This window comes from Grammomys surdaster, unplaced genomic scaffold (assembly GCF_004785775.1).
Source record: "Grammomys surdaster isolate TR1022 unplaced genomic scaffold, NIH_TR_1.0 125881, whole genome shotgun sequence".
Classification (NCBI taxonomy): Eukaryota; Metazoa; Chordata; class Mammalia; order Rodentia; family Muridae; genus Grammomys; species Grammomys surdaster.
This window is the reverse complement of record NW_021620706.1, coordinates 3498863-3519005: the sequence shown is the minus strand read 5'-3', so window position 1 is coordinate 3519005 and position 20143 is coordinate 3498863. Positions and strand designations below refer to the sequence as shown.

The 20143-nt window shown below is 45.7% G+C and overlaps 1 protein-coding gene and 1 long non-coding RNA gene across 2 annotated transcripts in view; one reads left to right on the top strand and one right to left on the bottom strand.

Annotated features, from left to right (window-relative positions):
* Positions 1-3596, bottom strand: part of Cnn3 (calponin 3) — a 31010-nt gene extending 27414 nt beyond the window's left edge. Inside the window, exon 1 of the mRNA XM_028752185.1 lies at positions 3301-3596. Coding sequence (XP_028608018.1) covers positions 3301-3357 — 57 coding nt within the window. The 5' untranslated portion in view covers positions 3358-3596. The remainder of the gene's footprint in view (positions 1-3300) is intronic.
* A 643-nt stretch (positions 3597-4239) lies between these two features.
* On the top strand, positions 4240-19645 carry LOC114608247. The gene is made up of 3 exons (XR_003709322.1): positions 4240-4540; positions 4745-4988; positions 19521-19645. It is a non-coding gene; the product is annotated as an uncharacterized LOC114608247 (long non-coding RNA).
* Positions 19646-20143: the final 498 nt, after the last annotated feature.

Below are 20143 nucleotides of genomic sequence, written 5' to 3'. Positions count from 1 at the left end.
CCTTCTATTTCCAGGGGCCATTTGGATTCGATGTAGATTCCTGGCACTGGTCCTTTTATTGTTTCTTTCTTTTGCTGTTATTTAAAGACAGGCCAGTTATGGTGTGTGCATGTCTGTAATCCCAGCTCTCAACTGGAGGCTGAGGCAGGAGTTCAAGATCATTCTTGGTAAGTGAATTCAAGATCAGCCTTAACTCCATGACCCCCAGTCTCAAAAAAGCAAAGCAGAAAGTGTATTCACAACGAAGACTGGGGAGTTTTTTAAATCCAGGTTTCCATATTTTCTTGCTGCCCCCCCCCAAAGAAGTTTGTACGTTTCTGCTATGTATTGGCATCTCACCAGATAAATGTTATTTACAAAGATGTTCCCTAGGAATTTTACTGATTCCAAGTATTTAAGATCAAAGACTCCTTCAATCCATCCGTGGACTGCTCTCACCACTGAAGTATAAGCTCAACACTTTGTGATACAAAGCGACTACTTAAGAGGACAGACAACTCAAGGAAGAAAACAGCCCGCAAGCCCCTCTGACTAAGAGCTGACACTCCATAGTCACTGACCAACAATACAAGCAGACACTCCTCCACGACAAAGTATTTCAGGGATGATAATATTTCCTTCCATTTTGTTAATCGGGACTCCAGCAGACAGCTCACATCATCAGAAGCAGGAACTGGCCAAGGGAGACCCAGAATTTACATCTGCTGAATTCTTCACTCCACACTACCTCCAATTAGGGGGACTGGAGCTACAGTTAAATGTGTAAGAGTACTGATTGCTCTTGCTGAGAACCTGGTGCGTTAGACCCCCCCCCCCCCCCAGCAGGACCCACCTGATGGCTCAAATGATCAACCCCAGTTCCAGGGGATACAAAGCCCTCTTCTGGTCTTCATATGCACTGTAGGCACATGGTACACATACAGGCATGCAAACAAAACACCCAGACACACAAAATGATAAGACAAAATTCTGATACGTAATCAAGTCACAAATTATACATGGAAAAAAAAAGCAGGCGTGACTGTAAAGACGCAATGTTAAATTCGTGTTTCCCGAATGTCGGCTCTTCTTGTCCAACAGAGTCCTACACCCTTGGCCAAAACCCAACATCTCATTCAAGCATGCAGATTTGGTTTCAGAGCCCAGAACAGATGATAAATATCGTTACAGGAATAATTACAATGTCAAGTAGTAACAGGTGGATGACAGAAATAGGGGATGGGCAGGGGCAGACAGTGGGTCCTGTGGTTGAATATATCTAAGTACTTAACTAAGACACTGCTTGTTGAAATTCTTAGAATGCTCCAAGTTTCTTCTGTGGCCTTGGGCCAGTCACACCCTGATCAGAAATCGGTGCTGGAATCCCAGTGGTGCTCCCACCTCACAGAGCACCTCTTCTGGGGAGATCAAAAGGATTTTTATGAAAGAGTCCTGCGTGACAGCCCTACATAAATAAATGGGGGTGTTTTGTTTTGTTCTTTTAAACTAAACGGGCTTGGTGTTTAATCCCTACAGCCTTTACAACATTCCAAAGTTTTTTAAAAAAATAAGGATTTACTGTTTCCAAGTCTTACAGTACCAGTGACCCAGCCTGAGTCTCTGCATTTCCTGGAGTTGTTGGCTCAATGAGAATTCCAAGAGGAGAAAGCTATTACTCCAGTCAGCAAAAAGAAAGCCAGCTTGGAAACCAAGAACCAGGAAAAGTCAAGTCACTTGTAGGGCTGCCAAAGTCACCAGTCCCTCATTTACAACGCAAAGGTAAAGAGACTCAGTGGGCGCCAGAATCCCAGAGGGAATGGGAAATCACGCACCAAGCGGCACCAGGGCACAAAGCACCCAGTTCTCACACGCCAACGCCCTCGACTGCCTAAAGCTAGGGCTATAAACTTGAAAGGACCGCTATTTTTTAACGAAGTTTTCAGTTGGTGAGTGCTGTCGTCCAAACAAACTTTTCTGCCTCTTTTGGAAAACTTTTATACAGACAAAACATTTGAAAAGGTTAAAACACCCCAAAGATTACAATTTTTTGAACACAGAATAAAATTAGCCCCTTGCTTCAAAAACTGTTTAGAATCTTCTAGATGAACTACAAAGGGGTGCGCTAAATACAACAGCGGGGAAAAAAAATAAACCACTCTCGCTTGGGTCTGACAACGGTGCGCTTCATTACTTCTACGTACTTCCCTTCACACCACAGACACCCACAACTCTCTCTGCTCTGATGATGCCAAAGTATTCTACCGGAGGTGGGACAGCGTGGTGACAATCCTGACATGCTTCGGCTCCCGGGAAGTTAATGGGAATTAAACCACAGCAGCCTTCCTTTGTGGCGCTTTGGCCGGAACAGCAAAGGGGAGACAATGAGCGGTCTGTGCGCAGTTCCACGCCGATTGGCTGGTCACCCCCACTCCCCGAAACCCCTGATGTCATGGACTTGGAATGCAGGCAGGGAGGAAGGAAGGAGAGGATTTGGGGAGGGGGGCGCCTCTCATCTCTTTCCCAGGCCAAAAGTCTGAAAGATAAACCCTGATGCATTCTTGAGATGAGTACACGGCAAAGCAGCGTAGCCAGACTCCAATCACTCCAAAATTGCAACCCGCACAGCAAATAAACCCCGAACAAAACCGACCCTGCCGAGATATCGTGACAATGCAACGCGCTGCAAACTTCTCAGGATTGTATTTCTAAGTCTCCCATCTACAGCTGAACCGGCTCGCAGGCTGCGCGTTCAGGCTTTGTCTGGGTTTCCCGCACCAGCGGCGATTGCATCAAGGCACCACCGACCCGCTCCCTTTCCGCCCGCGGGTCCCAGGGGTCGGCGGGACACTCTGCGTCCCCTCCCATGGAGGAGGAAAGGAACAATGAGGGGCCCGGTTTGGCCACGTAACCGCCCAACTTCGCTTGTGGGAGGAGGGGGCCAGGACGGGATGGGAGGAGAGGAGACGTAGGGTCTCAAGTCAACCCCGGCCCAGGCGGATGGCGGGGGCGGCAACTCCCGGAGACCAGACCCCGAGGCAGGGCCCCGCCTAAGGGCCACAGGCCACTCAGGAGCGCCCCCTTCCCGGAGGGGCGCACCCTACAGCCTCCGAGCGGGCCCCGCGGCGCTGCGGGACTCCAGGCGTCCGGGAACCCACCGTCTGCCCGGGCTGCGGCGCGGGAACAAAGCCAGGACCAGCGCGTGCGAGCCGTCTCTGCAAGCCGGGGAGCATCTATCTCTCCCGCAGCCTCGACGTCTCTCCGCGGCGGCTCGCAGCCCTCCCCCCCCGCCGCGGCAGACCCCCAGCCCGCCCGCACGAGTACCTTGTTCTTGACCTCGGCGGAGAGTCCGTAGGAAGGGCCCTTGTTGAAGTGGGTCATGGCTGTTCGGACGACGGGAAGGGGTTGCGCTCGGACTCTGGGGGGTCAGTCACCCTCGGTGTCCCTGCTCTTAGTCCCAGCGACGGCCGTGCGGGTGATGCAGGAGCTCGCTCCTCAGCGCGGCGCCGAAGAAGCCGGAACGCGGCAGACGGAGGCGGATGATGCTCCGAGGTTCGCTCGGACTCGGGTCCCGCGGAGGCTCCGGGTCGCTCTGGAGTGGGACCAGTTGCCCAGCTCGCTGCCCGCTCCGCGGCTCCGCACGCTCAGCCCCCAGCCTGGTCCCCCCCCCCCCCCCCCGGGCCTCCAGGGATTGGCCAGCGAGCCCGACCAATGGAGCGCCGCCTCCTCCCCTCGCCTGCTTCGGGCCTTCCCGGCCAATGGCAGCGCGGCGGGCGCGGCGCTCCCTCCCGCGGGTCCCAGCCCCCGGCCCCGCCCTCACGCCACCGAGGACCTCGGCGCCCCTCCTCCCGGCTGGTCAGCGGGCTGCGGCCGCCCCGCCCCGGCGCCTGGGGGCTTCCCAGCCGTCTTGGTTCTCATCAACTCCCAGGCATCCTTTGGCGCTCAGACGGTGGAGGAGACGGGAAGCTCCCCGAACTGGCCCGCCGCTGACCGGCCACTCCATCCATCTCCTCTCGGGCTGCAGCTCACCCAGATGTTGCGCAGGAAACCCCGGGAGCAGCCTCCGAGCCCACGTGCCAGGCCCGGGGAGGCCTGCATGGACACTTGCCAGATCTCCCTCCCCACGCAGCAGCCGCACCTGTGGGTCTGACCTCTGCCTCGGTCAACGCTCTTTGCCAAAAATTCCTGCTCGTTCTCTCTAAACTTTGAACGCAGAGCAAAAGAAACTGGGAAAGTGCTGTGGCAAAGCCTGGGGCGGGGGCAGCTTTTCAGGTCCTTTTCTGGATTCATACCAGTTGCCCTCTGCAAGCATCTTCACCAGGGGTTCAGCCAGCCCAAAAGTCTAGGTGGTTCCTTTGTTTTTAATCAGAGGAGTGCCTTGACTGGGAAGTCTACCTGCTTTTGTTTGTTTTTTAATCAGGAATCTCTTTGAATCAGCACTTTGTATTCTTGCCCGTCCCTTTCTTTCTGATCTCAAAGGCAAACTGATAGAGGAAAGGTAAAAACAGAGCGTTGTCCCCTGCCGGTGTTCCTGGCGCTATACTGGACTGTATGTCTTTGAAAGGTTAGTTCATTTACTTTCCCAAAACTTACTCCGTAGACTTCATATCCGTTTTAGAGACTTGAAGGCTGCAACTCTGAGATTCCTAATATGACAGCAGTCACTCCCTCCAGAGTGTCATGGCTTGCCTTGGTGTCTTGGGGCACACCTAGGACACGTTTCAGTCCTCTGGGTCTCAGTATGTTGGTTTATGTTTCCCAAATACAGCTGACATTCCAGAAGAGACCTACAGAACCGGGGACGGCTGCCTGCATGAAAAGAGAAGCCCAGATAGCCCAAGCTGAACCTTTTCTGGGACAGAAATAAGGGAGTGTGGCATAGTGTCCCAAGCCTTCTGTCCCAGCACGAAGAGGATTGCTGTGCCTTTGAACTGGAGGTCTGCCTGAGCTACAGAGAAAAGAAAAGGCACAAAATTTCTGTTAGCTGAAGGAATTTTTCACAACGCTGTCAGGTACAATGTAATAGACCAGTGACAAGTCAAATAGGCAGAAACGTGAAATGACTTCCAATGGTTTACTGATTGATTCTGAAGGTACTTAGAATAATTAGGGCATTCTTTCCACAGAAAGATGATGCAGCTGACCCAGTATGATGATACAAGCAGTTGGGGCTGTTTTTCCAGTCTGGTGATAGTGGCTCTCTGTCATCCACAATACCAAACCCAGTTTTTAGAACCAATACTTGAGCCAGATATGAAGTCGAAATTACAGCCCTCACCCCCAGCTCTCCTCCAGAACCCCAAACCTCAGGGCCTCTGTTTGGCCACAGTGGGTAAGGATTGGTGGCCAATGCCACTTGACTTGCCTAAATCATACTTGGTAGAATGCTTGAGGATTTTATTCAGTTCTGTCATCAGAAGTGTGGTTTCTAGTGCTTAACAGGTTGTCATTAAGGATTACAGAGTTTCAAAGGTTTGTGATGTGGAATGACACTACCAATTCATAGTGGCAGTAGTCACAGCTATGGGAATTTACTTAATGCTCCTGTCCCCCTGTGTGGCTTCAAAATCAACATTAACATTTGCTCTGTTCCTTTAGACAATCACTATCTTCTCCAAAGTACATGATGTTCTGGGCATTGCCACTAAGGTTTGGTCCTAGTGGGCTCTGTCCGTGCACCTGAGGGTTCCTCTTTCTTCTTCTTTTTCTTTCTTTTTTGTTTTTGTTTTGTTTTTGTTTTTGTTTTTTTGGGTTTTTTTGGTTGTTGTTGTTGTTTGTTTTTTGTTTTTCGAGACAGGGTTTCTCTGAGTAGCTCTGGCTGTCCTGGAACTCACTCTGTAGACCAGGCTGGCCTTGAACTCAGAAATCCACCCAGCTCCTCTTCTCATTTAACTCACTGCTAGGAGTAAGTAATGCTGTGTTCAAGAATGAATGTGGAGGCAGGTGTGATGGAGCACTCACTCCTTCAGTCCTAGGGCCCTCAAAGTAGAGGTAGGTGGATCACTGTGAGTTCAAGACCAGCCAGAGCTGCACTGTGTGACCCTGTTTCCTAAAGAAGGAGAGGGAGGGGTATAAAGACTTTTAGAGAGCCGGGCGGTGGTGGTGCATGCCTTTAATCCCAGCACTTGGGAGGCAGAGGCAGGCGGATTTCTGAGTTCAAGGCCAGCCTGGTCTACAGAGTGAGTTCCAGGACAGCCAGGGCTACACAGAGAAACCCTGTCTCGAAAAACAACAACAAAAAAAAAAAAAAAAAAAGAAAAAAAGAGAAGACTTTTAGAATTGGGGGATAACTTCAGTGATAAAGGTGCCTGCATAGCCTGATGACCTGAGGTTGCTTTCCAGAGCCCGCATGGAGGGAGGAGAGAACTAACTCCATCAAGTCCCCTCCTGACCTCCACTTGAAAGACGTGGCGTACATGCACACACTCACATACAAAGCGAATAAATGAAATTTGAAAAAAATAAAAATTGAGAGTAATTGTTAATTGAGACAAGTCTATTGAACAACAACAGATAAAGTGTAGTTTGAGACACACACACACCCTCTCCATAAAACATATCACAGCCAGAGACTAAATATAGCTATCACCCTGAAGGCTTCTTTTTTTTTTTTTGGTTTTTCGAGACAGGGTTTCTCTGTGTAGCCCTGGCTGTCCTGGAACTCACTCTGTAGACCAGGCTGGCCTTGAACTCAGAAATCCGCCTGCCTCTGCCTCCCAAGTGCTGGGATTAAAGGCGTGTGCCACCACTGCCCGGCGTACTTTGACTTCTAATGAGGGTCCATCCCAATAAACCCATAGTAAATTGAAAATACCATAAATTGAAATAAAATCACACCTAACCTACTGACCACCACAGCTGAGCAACCCACTGTGCGTCACAGATCATCCTCAGTCGTTTTCTGGGTTGCTCTCTCATTTTTGTTTTATTTTTGACAGGGTACCCTAAGCCTAAGCTAGCCTAGAACTCACTGTAGCCCAGGCTGGCCTCCAATTTGCACTAACCCTCCTGTGTCGTCTCAAATGCTAGGATTAAGGGTGTGAGTTATCAGGTCTGAATGGTTGTTTACGGTCTGCATCACCTGGTTGGCTGGAGCTGCGATTCTCTGCTGCTGCTGGACATCAGGAGAAAGCCTTAGACCACCTAGCACTTTCCTGGGAGAAGTTAAGAAGTTGTAATTTGGCTGGGGATAATGGTGGACCCTTTAAATCTGAGCACTGGGGAGGCAGAGGCAGGCAGATCTCTGTGAACTGCAGGCCAATTTGTCCACAGAGCAAGTTCCAGGAAGTCAGAGCTATGTAGAGACACTCTGTCTTTATATATATATATATGTGTGTGTGTGTGTGTGTGTGTGTGTGTGTATGTATGTGGGGAGGAGGTGCATATATATATATATAAAGAATTGGTGATTTGCAGTGCAGTTTCTACTAGATGCCTGTCACTTTCACAATACTGTAAATTGGGAGATCATGAACCACCCTCAGTCAGGGACCACCAAAAAAGGTGCTGTAGTCATTCACAAACATGCTATTAACATAGACGTGCGTGCTTTCAGTTCTTTTAGATACATACCTCCAAGAACAAAGGCTGGCAGGTAAAAGGTGTGTGTTTAACTTTTTAAGAAACAGCTGAGTGAATGAGATGGCTCAGAAAGTAAAAGGACTTGCTTCCAAGTTTGACAGTCACGTCTGGGCACACACACACACATACACACACACATGCTCACAAATAAACATAATTTAAAAGTTCCTTTTAAAGAAACAACCTAGCTGGGCGGTGGTGGTACACACCTTTAATCCCAGCACTTGGGAGGCAGAGGCAGGCGGATCTCTGAGTTCGAGAGTTCGAGGCTAGCCTGGTCTACAGAGTGAGTTCCAGGACAGCCAGGGCTACACAGAGAAACCCTGTCTCAAAAAAACCAAACAAACAAACAAACAAAAAAGAAACAACCTATATTTTCCCAAAATTATTGCCATGTTTTGTGTTTCTACCAGCAAGCATAAGTCTTAGGTCCTCTGTACCTTTTCCAACACTCAGTATATTTCTATGGAGTGGTAGCTCACTGTTTTAATTTCAGGACTTCTAATAAGTACATTTGCCATCTTCTCATGTACTCACTTGCTACCTGTATTTTTTTTTTTTTTCAAATTAACCTTTAAGTCTCCCCTCCTTCTTTGAGATAGGGTTTCTGGGCTGGGCAGTGGTGGTGCACGCCTTTAATCCCAGCACTTGGGAGGTAGAGGCAGGTAGATTTCTGAGTTCGAGAGTTCGAGGCTAGCCTGGTCTACAGAGTGAGTTCCAGGACAGAGAGAGAGAGAGAGAGATTGAGATTGATTCTATGTGTCACCCTAGATGATCTAGAACTTAATATGTCAGTGGTTCTCAACCTATGGGTTAAGACCCCTTTAGGGGTCACATATCAGACAATCACATTAGGATTCATAACAGAAGCAAAATTACAATTATGAAGTAGCAATGAAACAATTTTATGGTTTGGGCTAGCACAACATGAGGAAGTATGTTAAAAGGCCTCAGGATTGGGAAGGTTGGTTGAGACCACAGCAGTTTGTCAACCAAGCTGGTCTTGAATACATGGAAATTTGCCTGCTTTTGCTAGGGATTAAAAGCATGCACTAACGTGCCTGAGTATGTATCTGTTTGTTTTTTAATTAGTTAATCTAAGAGACGGTTCCCTACTGTGTAGCCACACTGGCCTCAAACTCATGGCAATTCTCCTGCCTCAGCCTCTAAGAGTACTGGTATTATAGATATGAGTCACCATGCCTAGCCAACTGTTTTCTTTTTACACTGTTTTCTTTTTACTGTTAAGATAAATTCGGAAAACCCTGACCAAATTCTAACAAGAGAGTATGTCACTAGGGAGGGCCTGAAAATCTCAAGCTTTTTCACTCATTTTTTTCCGAATGTGAAGAACACTTCGAATTGAAGTAGGCACTCTTAGACAGTACAACTACATTTCCAAATATTCATTAGTTGAAAGTAGGCACTGGAGAGCTGTAAAGGAGGGTTTGCTTTTTATTTTAGAGCATATTCTTCTGGGCTGGGAAGATAGCTCAGTTGGTAAAGTACATGCAGCACAAGGGTTTGAGTTTGAATCCCAGATTGCACCTTTTTTAAAAAAAGGTAAAAGTGGGTGATGTGCCGTGCTCATAATCCCAGGGAGGAGGAGTCAAATCTCTGGGTTTTATCAGCCCAGCAGCCTAGCCAAATTACTGACGGCCAGACCGAGGGATGGCTCCTGAGGGAGGACACCTGAGACCCTCCTCTGAGCTCCACGTGCACAAACCTTAAAATCAGGCCTGGGATACGACGACTTTCTTTTTCTTTTCTTTTTCTTTTTTTTTTTTTTTTTGGTTTTTTTTTTTTTTTTTTGGTTTTTTTTCGAGACAGGGTTTCTCTGTGTAGCCCTGGCTGTCCTGGAACTCACTCTGTAGACCAGGCTGGCCTTGAACTCAGAAATCCGCCTGCCTCTGCCTCCCAAGTGCTGGGATTAAAGGTGTGCACCATCACCACCCGGCTGTACAATGACTTTCTAAAAACTACTGGACTCCCTTAAGAATTTAAATAATTACTTTACAGGTGATTTTTTTTGGAATATGTTATAAAAATACTCTAGTTTTCACTTTTTAAAATTTCCTTATTTATTCACTTTACATTCTGATTACAGCCCCCTCTCCCTCCGCTCCTCCTGGTATCCTTGATGGAGGAGGCTCCATCTCATGCACTCTTCCTTTTCTCCTCAAAGAAGGGGAGACCACTCATGGGTACCAACCTACCCTGGTACATCAAGTTGAATCAAGACTAAGTGCATCCTCTCCCACTGAGGCCAGACAAGGCAGCCCAGACAAGGAAAGGGGATCCAAAGGCAAGTAACAGAGTCAAAGACAGCCTTTGCTCCAGTTGTTAGGGGACCCACTTGAAGACCAAGCTGCATATCAGCTACATGTATGTAGGGGGCCTCTGTCCAGCCCAAGAATACTTTTGGTTGGTGGATCAATCTCTGTGAGACCCCATGGACCCAGATTAGTTGAGGTCTTCCTGTGGTGCCCTTGACCCCTCTGGCTCCCTCAATTCTTCCCCCGACACTTCCACAAGATTCCCCAAGCCCTGCTTAATGTTTGGTTGTGGGTCTCTGCATCTGTTTCCATCAGCTGCTGAAATGAAGACTCTTAGGAGACAGTTATGTTAGGCTCCTGTCTGCAGGCATAGCATAGTATCATTAAGAGTGTCATGGGTTGGCTTTCTCCCATGGGAAGGGTCTAAAATTAGGCCAGTCATTGGTTGGCCACTTCCTCAATTTCTGTTCCATCTTTATCCCTGCACATCTTGTAGACTGGACAAATTTTGGGTCAAGTTTTGTGGATGGGTCAGTGTTCCTTTCCCATCACTTCAAGTCCAGCCTGGCTACAGGAGGTGGCCACTTCAGACTGCATATCCTTTGCTGCTAGGCTTCTTAGCTAGATCACCCACCCCCATAGACTCCCAGAAGCCTCCTCCATCAAGGTATTCCAGAGATGCTCCCCCCACCACACAGATTTCCTTCTCTCAGTCCTCCCCCCCCCAACTCCTACCCACCTCTTCCACACACCTGATCCCCACCCTCCCCCCCTCTACCTCCTTTCCCAGCCCATTCACTTGCTCCATTCAACTCGGATGACTATTTTATTTTCCCTTCTGAGTGAGATTCAAGCATCATCCCTTGGGCCTTCCTTGTTACTTAACTTCTTGTGAGTCTTTTATTGAGTATTTTTGCATCAATGTTCATAAGAGAAATTGGTCTGAAATTCTCTTTCTTTGTTGAGTCTTTGTGTGGTTTAGGTCTCAGGGTGGCTGTGGCCTCATAGAATGAGTTTGGCACTGTTCCTTCTGTTTCTATTTTTTGGGATAGTTTGAAAAATATTGGTATTAGCTCTTCTTTGAAAGTCTATAGAATTCTTTGCTAAAATCATCTGGCCCTGGGCTTTTTGTTGTTGTTGTTGGGAGACTTATTGATTGCTTCTATTTCCTTAGCGGTATAGGACTATTTAAAATTGTTTGCCTGATCTTGACTTAACTTTGGTAAGTAGTATCTATCAAGAAAATTTGTAGGAAGCCGCTACCGCCGTAGTGCCGGCGGCGAGACCGCGGGAAGTGAGCCAGTGCCAAGTCACAGCCCATCCCGGGGCGTTTTTGGCGGGTAACGAGTAAGCAGCCAATCAGAAATGAACACACGCTCCAAGGGTATATAAACAGTGCCTTTTCAGGGCCCAGGGTCTTCCTCCTTTCATCGCAATAAAATGTTTGCTGCAGAAGGATCCTGGTGTCCGCGAGTGTTCTTGCTGGCGAGACAATTACACACGGGTCACAAAAATTGTCCATTTTATTTAGATTTTCCAATTTTGTAGAATACAAGCATTTGAAGTAAAAACTAATGATTCTTTGAATTTCCTCAGTGTCTGTTGTTATGTCTCCCTTTTCATTTCTGATTTTATTAATTTTGATACTGTCCCTCTGCCTTTTAGTTAGTTTGGCTAAGAGTTTGTCTATATCTGTCTTATTGAGTTTTTCAGAGAATTAGCTCTTAGTTTCAATGATTCTTTGAGTTCTCTTTATTTCTCACTTACTGATTTCAACCCTGAGTTTGATTATTTCCTGCCGTCTACTTCTCTTGGGTGTGTTTGCTTCTTTTTGTTCTAGAGCTTTCAGGTATGCTTTTACATTGCTAATATGAGAGCTCTCCAATTTCTTTATGAAGGCACTTAGTGCTATGAACTCTTCTTTTAGTTCTGCATTCATTGTGTTCCATAAGTTTGGATATGCTGTGCCTTCATTTTCATTGAATTCTAGAAAGCTTTTGATTTCTTTCTTCATTTCTTCTTTGACACAGAGGTCATTGAGTAAAGAGTTGTTCAGTTTCCATAAATTTGTAGGCTTTCTGTTGTTTCTATTTTGTTGAATTCCAGTTTTAATCCATGATGAGCTGATAAGATGCAGGAACTTATTTCAATTTTCTTGTATCTGTTGAGGCTTGTTTTGAGACTGACTATATGATCAATTTTAGAGAAGGTTCCATGAGATACTAAGAAGAAGGTATATTTTTTTGTGCTTTGGTGAAATGTTCTGTAGATATGTTAGGTATATTTGATTCATAACATCTGTTAATTTCATTATTTCTCTGTTTAGTTTCTGTCTTGATGACCCGTTCATTGGTGAGCCTAGAGTTTTGAAGTCTCCCATTATTAATGTGTGGGTTCAATGTGTGATTTAGGCTTTAGTATTGTTTCTTTTAGGAATAATGGTACCCTTGCATTTGGGGCATAGGTGTTCAGAATTGAGATGTCATGTTGGTGGATTTTTCCTTTGATGAGTATGAAGTATCCTTCCTCATCTCTTTTGATTAATTTTGGTTGGAAGCCTATTTTATTAGATATTAGAATGGCTACTCCAGCTTGATTCTTGGGTCTGTTTGCTTGGGGAACCTTATTCATTTCCTCTTTAAGGCCTCTATCATCTTCATAAGATAGGATTTGAGGTCACTTTATTGTTTGTCAGCTGTGTTAGGATATCCAGAGCTTCACAAAGAAACCCTGTCTCAAAAAAAATAAAAAATAAAAAAATAAAAAAATAAAGAAAAAAAAAATAAAGAAAAAGGATATCTATCCAGGGCTTGCTGTAGCAGGAGAGCTGGGCTCGGGTGGTGCCACATTGCCCTGGCTCTTGTTGATTGTGTTCTTATGCTGGCCTTTAGCCATCTGGTTGTCCCTGGTGGTGGCTGGATGCTCCTGATGCTGGCAAGACTCCTCAGACAGGCAGGCAGAGCCATGGTCCTGACAGTGAGTTCAGGGAGCAGCACACTGCTCTCCGCTGCCTGTGCCCCAGATGGACCTGAATATTCCTGAGGCCTCCTACGGGGAGTCAGACAGAGCAATGGGCCAGACACCAGAGCTCACCGTCAGTGCACAGCTCACCTGTGCTCTATTTTTTCATTTTTTTAAATTCTGATTTTATTTTTTGGCATGAGATCTTGCTATATTGTCCAGGCTAGCCTCTAACTCACAGTTATCCTCCTGCCTCAACTTCTCTAGTGTTGAAGACTTAAAATATCCACTTTGTACAGCATTCAACTTCATGTACAGTCGGTTTTCCTGAAAGATGTATAGCCAGGTGAAAGGCATGCAGGGGTGAGCTATGGAAAAGGGTCACAGGGTTTCCATCCATGTTCCAGGCACTGCATCCTGTAACTCTATTAAATCCCCTTGTGTCCGTTGGGGTGAGGTGGATGGGTGTTTTGGGTTTTTTTGTTTGTTTTTTTGATTTTTGTTTTTAGGTTTTTGTTTTGTTTTTTTGGTTTTTCGAGACAAGGTTTCTCTATGTAGCCCTGGCTGTCCTGGAACTTACTCTGTAGACCAGGCTGGCCTCAAACTCAGAAATCCGCCTGCCTCTGCCCCCCAAGTGCTTAAAGGCGTGCGCCACCACTGCCCGGTGGTGTTTTGTTGATTTGGAGGACGTTATTGTTTTGAAATAGATCTTCACTCTGTAGCTCAAGCTAGTCTCAAAATGAAGTCTGTCTGCCTCAGCCTCCCAAATGCTGGGATAAGAGCACACAGGTGTGGCTGACATCACTCTGGACGATACTTTTCTTTTATGTCCCTATTGGGGAATGTTCCTCCCTTACTTGAAGTGATCGATTCTGTTGGTATAACCAGCTACCTAACCCACCTGGAACAGATTCCCAGACCCCCGAGGGTGCCAAGAATGCAGCATAGTAATGAACCCTAAATAAAGTGTATTGTTTTTTTCTTCTATGTAGATAGCGATGGTGAAGTTTGATTTATACATTAGGTACAGCAAAAGAGTAACAACAACTGGTGAGAACACAGCATGATTGTGCTATTTATGAGCATTGTCTGCTCTGCCCTGTACTATACTGTAGTCACCCTGCTTTGTGATGATGGGACATTTATACTTAAAGGAAGAACTAGGTCCCGAAGATGGCTCAGTGGTTAACAATGCATACTGCTCTTCCAGAGGACCTGAGTTCAGTTCAGCAGCATCTGCTTCAGGAAGCTCACAACCACCTATAACTTCAGCTTGAGAATATGACACCTACACTTACACATGCATAGCCCCCCCCCCCCATAATTAAAGACAATAATGACAGCTTTTTGAAAAGAAGCACTTTCCATCTTCTCTTTGGCATAGAGAAACTGCCACCATCACTATAGTCCCTGAACATTAGAGCTGTTATGATGTAAAGTAAAGGTTACTTGAACACAAGCCATTGTGATATTGTATTTGATCTGATAGCCAGGCTCAATAGTTAAGTGATGGGCAGTTTGCCTATTGCTTTCATAAAACACTGAACAAAAGCATTTTGAGCAGGAAAGGGTTTATTTCATCTTATATTTCTGGTTAACTGTTCATCATCAAAGGAAGTCAGGGCAGGAGCTCTAGGGAAGATTCTGGAGGTAGAGACTGAAGCAGACACTATGGAAGACTGCTCTTACTGACTTGCTGGCTTTGGCTTACCCAGCTACTTTCCTTATATAACTGTAGGACTGCCGGCACAGGAATGGTACAGCTCACTGTGGGCTGGCCCCTCTTCTGTCTACTAACAACTAAGAAAATGCCTCAGACAAGGTTCCCACTGGCCAATCCAGGGGAGGCAATTCCTCAGTTGAGATTCCAAATGTCCAGATATGTAGAGTAGACAACTGAAGGTGGCTATGAGAGACAGTTTATTCAGTGGACATTCTTTGAGCAAAGGGATGAAGTAAAGAAATGGTCAGAGCCGGGCAGTGGTGGCGCATGCCTTTAACCCCAGCACTTGGGAGGCAGAGGCAGGTGGGTTTCTGAGTTCGAGGCCAGCCTGGTCTACAGAGTGAGTTCCAGGACAGCCAGGGCTACACAGAGAAACCCTGTCTCGAAAAACCAAAAAAAAAAAAAAAAAAGAAAGAAAAAAAAGAAAAAGAAAAAGAAATGGTCCGAATTCCAGTGCCACATTCCAGTCTTCTGGTTGGTTTACCAAAACCTTAGATAATTTGATTTAAGAAGGGATGAGAATACTAATGCCCTTTAATTCCTTTGTAAACTTGTTTACTCTGAATATGGAAGCCAGAACACCTTTCAGAAACACAACTCCTCTAGCACTGAGACAAGTGAACCTCCCAATCTGTTCAAAGTTGCTGGGCACCTTTTTCTTAAAATAATTATGTTTAGGTGCATCCATCAGTGCGGGTGCACACACACACACACTTGCAGTCAGGAATGCAATTCAGTTTTTTTTTTTGTAATAAAGATACTTAGATTGTTTCAATAATATTCATATAGGAAGCCTAAGCCAATTTCCTGTTCTCCTTCCCATTAGATTTTAAATTTCAAGGGGGGCAGGAACCATTCTGTCCAGCAATGTATCACACCAATACTTCATACAAGGCGGCCACTATTGAATATTTGTCTTGTAAGAATAACGAGTTGGGGGCTAGGAGCCGAACTCTATGGTAGGAGCTCTGCCTAGCATGTGCAAAGGCCCTGGTTTACCTCTTAGCAAGGCAACAACTACAATAATGAATTGAGAGGCCCGTTGTTAAAATGAAACTTCATCAGTAGTACAAGGAAAGTTCAGCTTAACCAATCAGAAACCACCAGCTAGCTCCTCATAGGACTTTAAGCAATGAAATGTTTCTTCTGCCTCATTTCTGCAAAGAGCTTACAAACGCTTCTCTTCTCTTCACTGCCTATGTATGGAGGTGCACTGTTTAGGGTACAGTGCTGCCTGATTCCTGATTATGTCTGCACTCAAACGCATTCTTAAGAGTCGTTGTTTCTGTTGCCGGGTGGTGGTGGTGCACGCCTTTAATCCCAGCACTAGGGAGGCAGAGGCAGGTGGATTTCTGAATTCGAGGCCAGCCTGGTCTACAGAGTGAGTTCCAGGACAGCCAGGGCTATACAGAGAAACCCTGTCTCAAAAAAAAAAAAAAAAAAAAAAAAAGAGTCGTTGTTTCTTCTTTTTATCTGAGTCAGGGTCTCATGCAGACAGAATGGACTGTGTAGCTAAGGATGGCCTCTTATTCCTGATCCTCCTGTCTCTACCTCAGGCCCTGGTGAGATATATATATATATATGTGTGTGTGTGTGTGTGTGTGTGTGTGTGTGTGTGTATGTTAAATTTTGTTTAAATTTTTTTGACAGTGCTTGAGATTGAACCCCAGGTCTTACCCTTGTTAGGCAAGTGCTTTCTCTACCTCATGGCTGTGTCTGTGTTCCACCGTACCTTTTCATATCCAAAAAGTGAGCATAAAGCGAGCAGGTAACAGAACCCAGTTTACAGAGTCCTATCGTTTGGTGAACCTCTGTCATTCAATTCAGCTATTGTTTGTTGAGTGCCATCCCTGTGGCAGATATTTTTAGGCTCTGGGAACACTTGGGAAATGAGACAGGTAAGATCTTTTGGGGCTTCCAATCTAGAAGGCAGCAGGACAGAGAAAAGAGCCAGCTACTATCAGCCATTGCAGGACATAGAACAGAGTCCAGTACTACTAGGAACGTGGCAAAACAACTCTGCTAAAGGCCTGGGTGTGTGCTTTAGGGAGGGTGGTCTGGGGAGGATTGGCCGTTCAAATGGAGATGTGATCATTGAGAAGATAAAGCGAGGGTACATTCCTGGAAGAGGACAAGCTTGAAACTCAGAAAAGGAGAGAAGTAGCTGGAGGCTTGGCTGGGGGGAATGGGGGATGGTGGCATAGGAGGCTCAGGCAGCCATCAGAGCAAGAGGGCTTTGAAGTTGTTAGGCCTTTGGCCTTAAAGGGATAACTTATGGTTTGGCTGCATGGAGGGTATGCTCCCAAAGTCTATGTGGTGAGCTCTGCTCTAGTGCGGTGGTGTTAAGTTAGTAGAGCCCCTAAGAAGTGGGGCTTAGCTAGGTAAAATGTTTCCTGGAAGAACATAAAGACCTGAGTTTGATCTCCAGAACCAACATAAAAAAATGCCAGGGCAGTGATGCATACATGTAATCCCAGCTCTGGGGAGGTGAAGGGATCAGACCCATCAGCCAAAAGCAAGAGAGGCGACACCAAAGGTTCACTTCTGACCTTCCGAGAAGTGCATACATACGAATACACACACCAATACACGAGGCACGCACAGACAAAGAGGCCTAGTGGGATGTGGTTAGGTCATTAGTGCACGGCCCTCGGAAAGGATTGGCCCAATTCTCTTGGGACCTTAGTGCTCACAAGAATGAGTTGTTATAAAAGGAGAAAGTCCAGCCCTCCCAGCTTCTGGCTCCCGGTCTCAATAGGTGGTCTCTCCTTGTGCTTATGTTCTTATCATGATGCCACCAGCCATGTGACATACCGCTCCAGGGGCCCTCACTAGTTGCTGCATGATTTTGTATTTTTAGCCTCCAAAACTTCCAGTTAAAGAACACACTGCCCCTCCCCCTTTTCTTTCTTGTTTGTGAGACAGAGTATATAGCCCAGGCTGGTCTTACACTTGCTAACTAGTTGGGGATGACCTTGAACATCTGATCTTCCAGTCTCTACCTCTAAGTACTAGGATTACAGGTATGCTTAACCATGTCTAATCGTATGCAGTGCTGGGCCTGAGACCCAGGCCTTTGTGCTTGTTACGAGAGCACTCTATTAACTGAGCTACCTTTTGGCCCAAGCTTTCACTTAAACCAGAATCAGATGTATTTTAACATCAGGAAACAGACAACTACAAGTAACAAGACAGGAGGTCTAAAGGGTTAAAAGCAAAACACTAAAAAAACCTCCTGTGTGTTTTTCTGAATTAAAGGAGGATTAAAATAAGCCCAAATTAGTTAGGCATTAAAGCGATTTTTAAAATGGAGTCTTGAGTAGTATATCTGGTAACTCAGGCCCAAACTGAAATTAAGTAGGTAGGTGAGGTAGGTGACTGGGGCCTGTAATTCCAGCTGCTTGGGAGGCTGAGGTAGCAGTAAGCCAAGTTCACAGCCTAGAACTAGAGGCCGAGGGCAAGGGCAGCCTAAGCAAGCTAATTATATCTGGTTTTAAATTAAAATGTGAAGAGGGCCGACTTTGCACTCGGTGGCAGAGCATGGGCTTGGAAGGCTGGAAGCTCTACGTTCAACCCCAGTGCTGGAAAAAAGAGGTAGGTGGACCATTGTCCAGCCACCCTGGATAAGAACTCGCCTATTATGTTATAATACTGGTTCGGCTGAGAGCTTATGTTTTAGGAGAGGAATGTGGTCAGCATAATAGGAAAGAATTTTTCCACTCCCTTTTGTGTGTTCAGAACTGGCCTCCACGTTCGTTTCCATTTCTTTCTCCAACGTTGCATTTTAAACTGTTTGGATTGTGATCATAGATTTAAAAAAAAAAAATTTTTTTTGGCCTCACCTAAAATCACTCCCCCCCCCCCAATTAGTTTTTAAGGAAATTCCTTTGTTAATATACTTTTTGCTTGTAGCTCTTAGCTAGAAGAGTGTATGGGTGTGATTTATAGGCATTATTCCAGATACCACCCCATCTTCCACTCCCACTAAAAACAAACAAAAAATCCCTTTCAGCTGTTGAAAATGCATTTCTGAATTGCCTGGTTTTGCTGTCTCACCAAGAGTGCTGTGGTCTGACTCTGTGCCCTAACTCACTCTGCACTGTGATAGCATCAGGAGTTCAAACTGGCAGGGAGTCAAGGGTCTGAGAGTCCCTCTCTTGGGTGAGATTAAGGATCTTACAAAAGAGACTTAGAGGACAACTGCCCACTTCTGCTCTCAGCCCTGTGCAGTGAGAGGGTGCAACGGCAGGACACACAGCAGCCCTGTGCAGTACTGAGCCGCAGGCTTCCCAGCCTCCAGGACAGTGAGGGATCAACGTTTACTGCTTATGAATTACCCATAACAAAATTGTTATGACAGGAGAAACCATGAGGTGTCAGAGCAAGGGGCAATCCATGTAGTGTTTGGACATGGTAGTACATACATAGTTTTAGTACTTGGGAGGCTGAGGCAGGAGGATCATTTGAGCTCAGGGGTCCAAGCAAGACTAGCCTAGGCAACATAGCAAGGCACTATGAAAAGAATAAAGAAAGGCAAAAATAAAGGAAGAAAACAATAAATAAAGAAAGAAAGAAGAAAGAAAGAAAGAAAGAAAGAAAACTACATTTTATTATTTTGTAGAAAATGTGATATTTTTTTTTCTCTTGACACCAGTCAGTGTTTTCTGGTTTTGTTTTACTTTGCTTTCCGAGCTAATTCCTATTAAACATTTTTAAGTAAGGTAAGAATTACAGGGCAGAGGTTAAGAGAAGCCTGGAGGGGGAAGGCGCATAGCTGTGGGCTGTTATGCAGATGAGTTATTTGACCTCTGTAGGCTCTGACCAACTGGTTCTTAAGGCCAGGCAGACTGTGACAATTAAACTGTTCCCTTCCATTGTTTCCAGTTATGAGTCCCCAAGACCTGTGGTGTGACAAGGAAGTGGAACTTTGAGCAGGCACTGCCTAGAGGGAGGAAGGTCACCGGAGACCCTGGGACCCTAAGCCTCTTTCTCTCTCTCCTTAGCTTCCTGGCCACAGTGAAGTAAGTGACCAGCTTTGGCTCTACCATGTGTTCCTGGCTCTGAAATATCTGCTTGCCACAGGGCCAAAACGATGGACTACCTGACCGTGACAGATTTAAATCTCTGAAAGCACGAACCAAGACAAACCTTAACCTACTTAAAAATTGATTTCTTCCAGTATTTTGTTATAGTGATGGAAAACTAGCAAGAAGACTATTAATTTTTCCCAGATACTCTTTTTAAATTAAAGTTTCAGTGTTACCTCTTGAAGACTGCTTTTCCACTTACATAACCATGGAAAAGTCTGGTTAATATACAACTTAAAAAAAATTGTTGTCCTTTTCAGATGTGAGCCAAAAATACTGTTGCAATCAGGGCCAACCCAAAAAGATGAACAAAGGTGAACAAACAGTTCTCTTAAAATACACACATCATTTTGTCTAGCTCACTCACTCATTCAACCACTGAGTGTCTTCTGCATGTCGGGTTCTGTCCTGGACTCTGAGAAGTCTGCTTACAAGCAAGAAAAAATCTGGGCCTTGAAAAGCATGGCTTTATAGAAAGGTATCCAATATTATACAGGTCCCTCAACTACATAAAGCATTTACTTTAGAAAAGAATTATA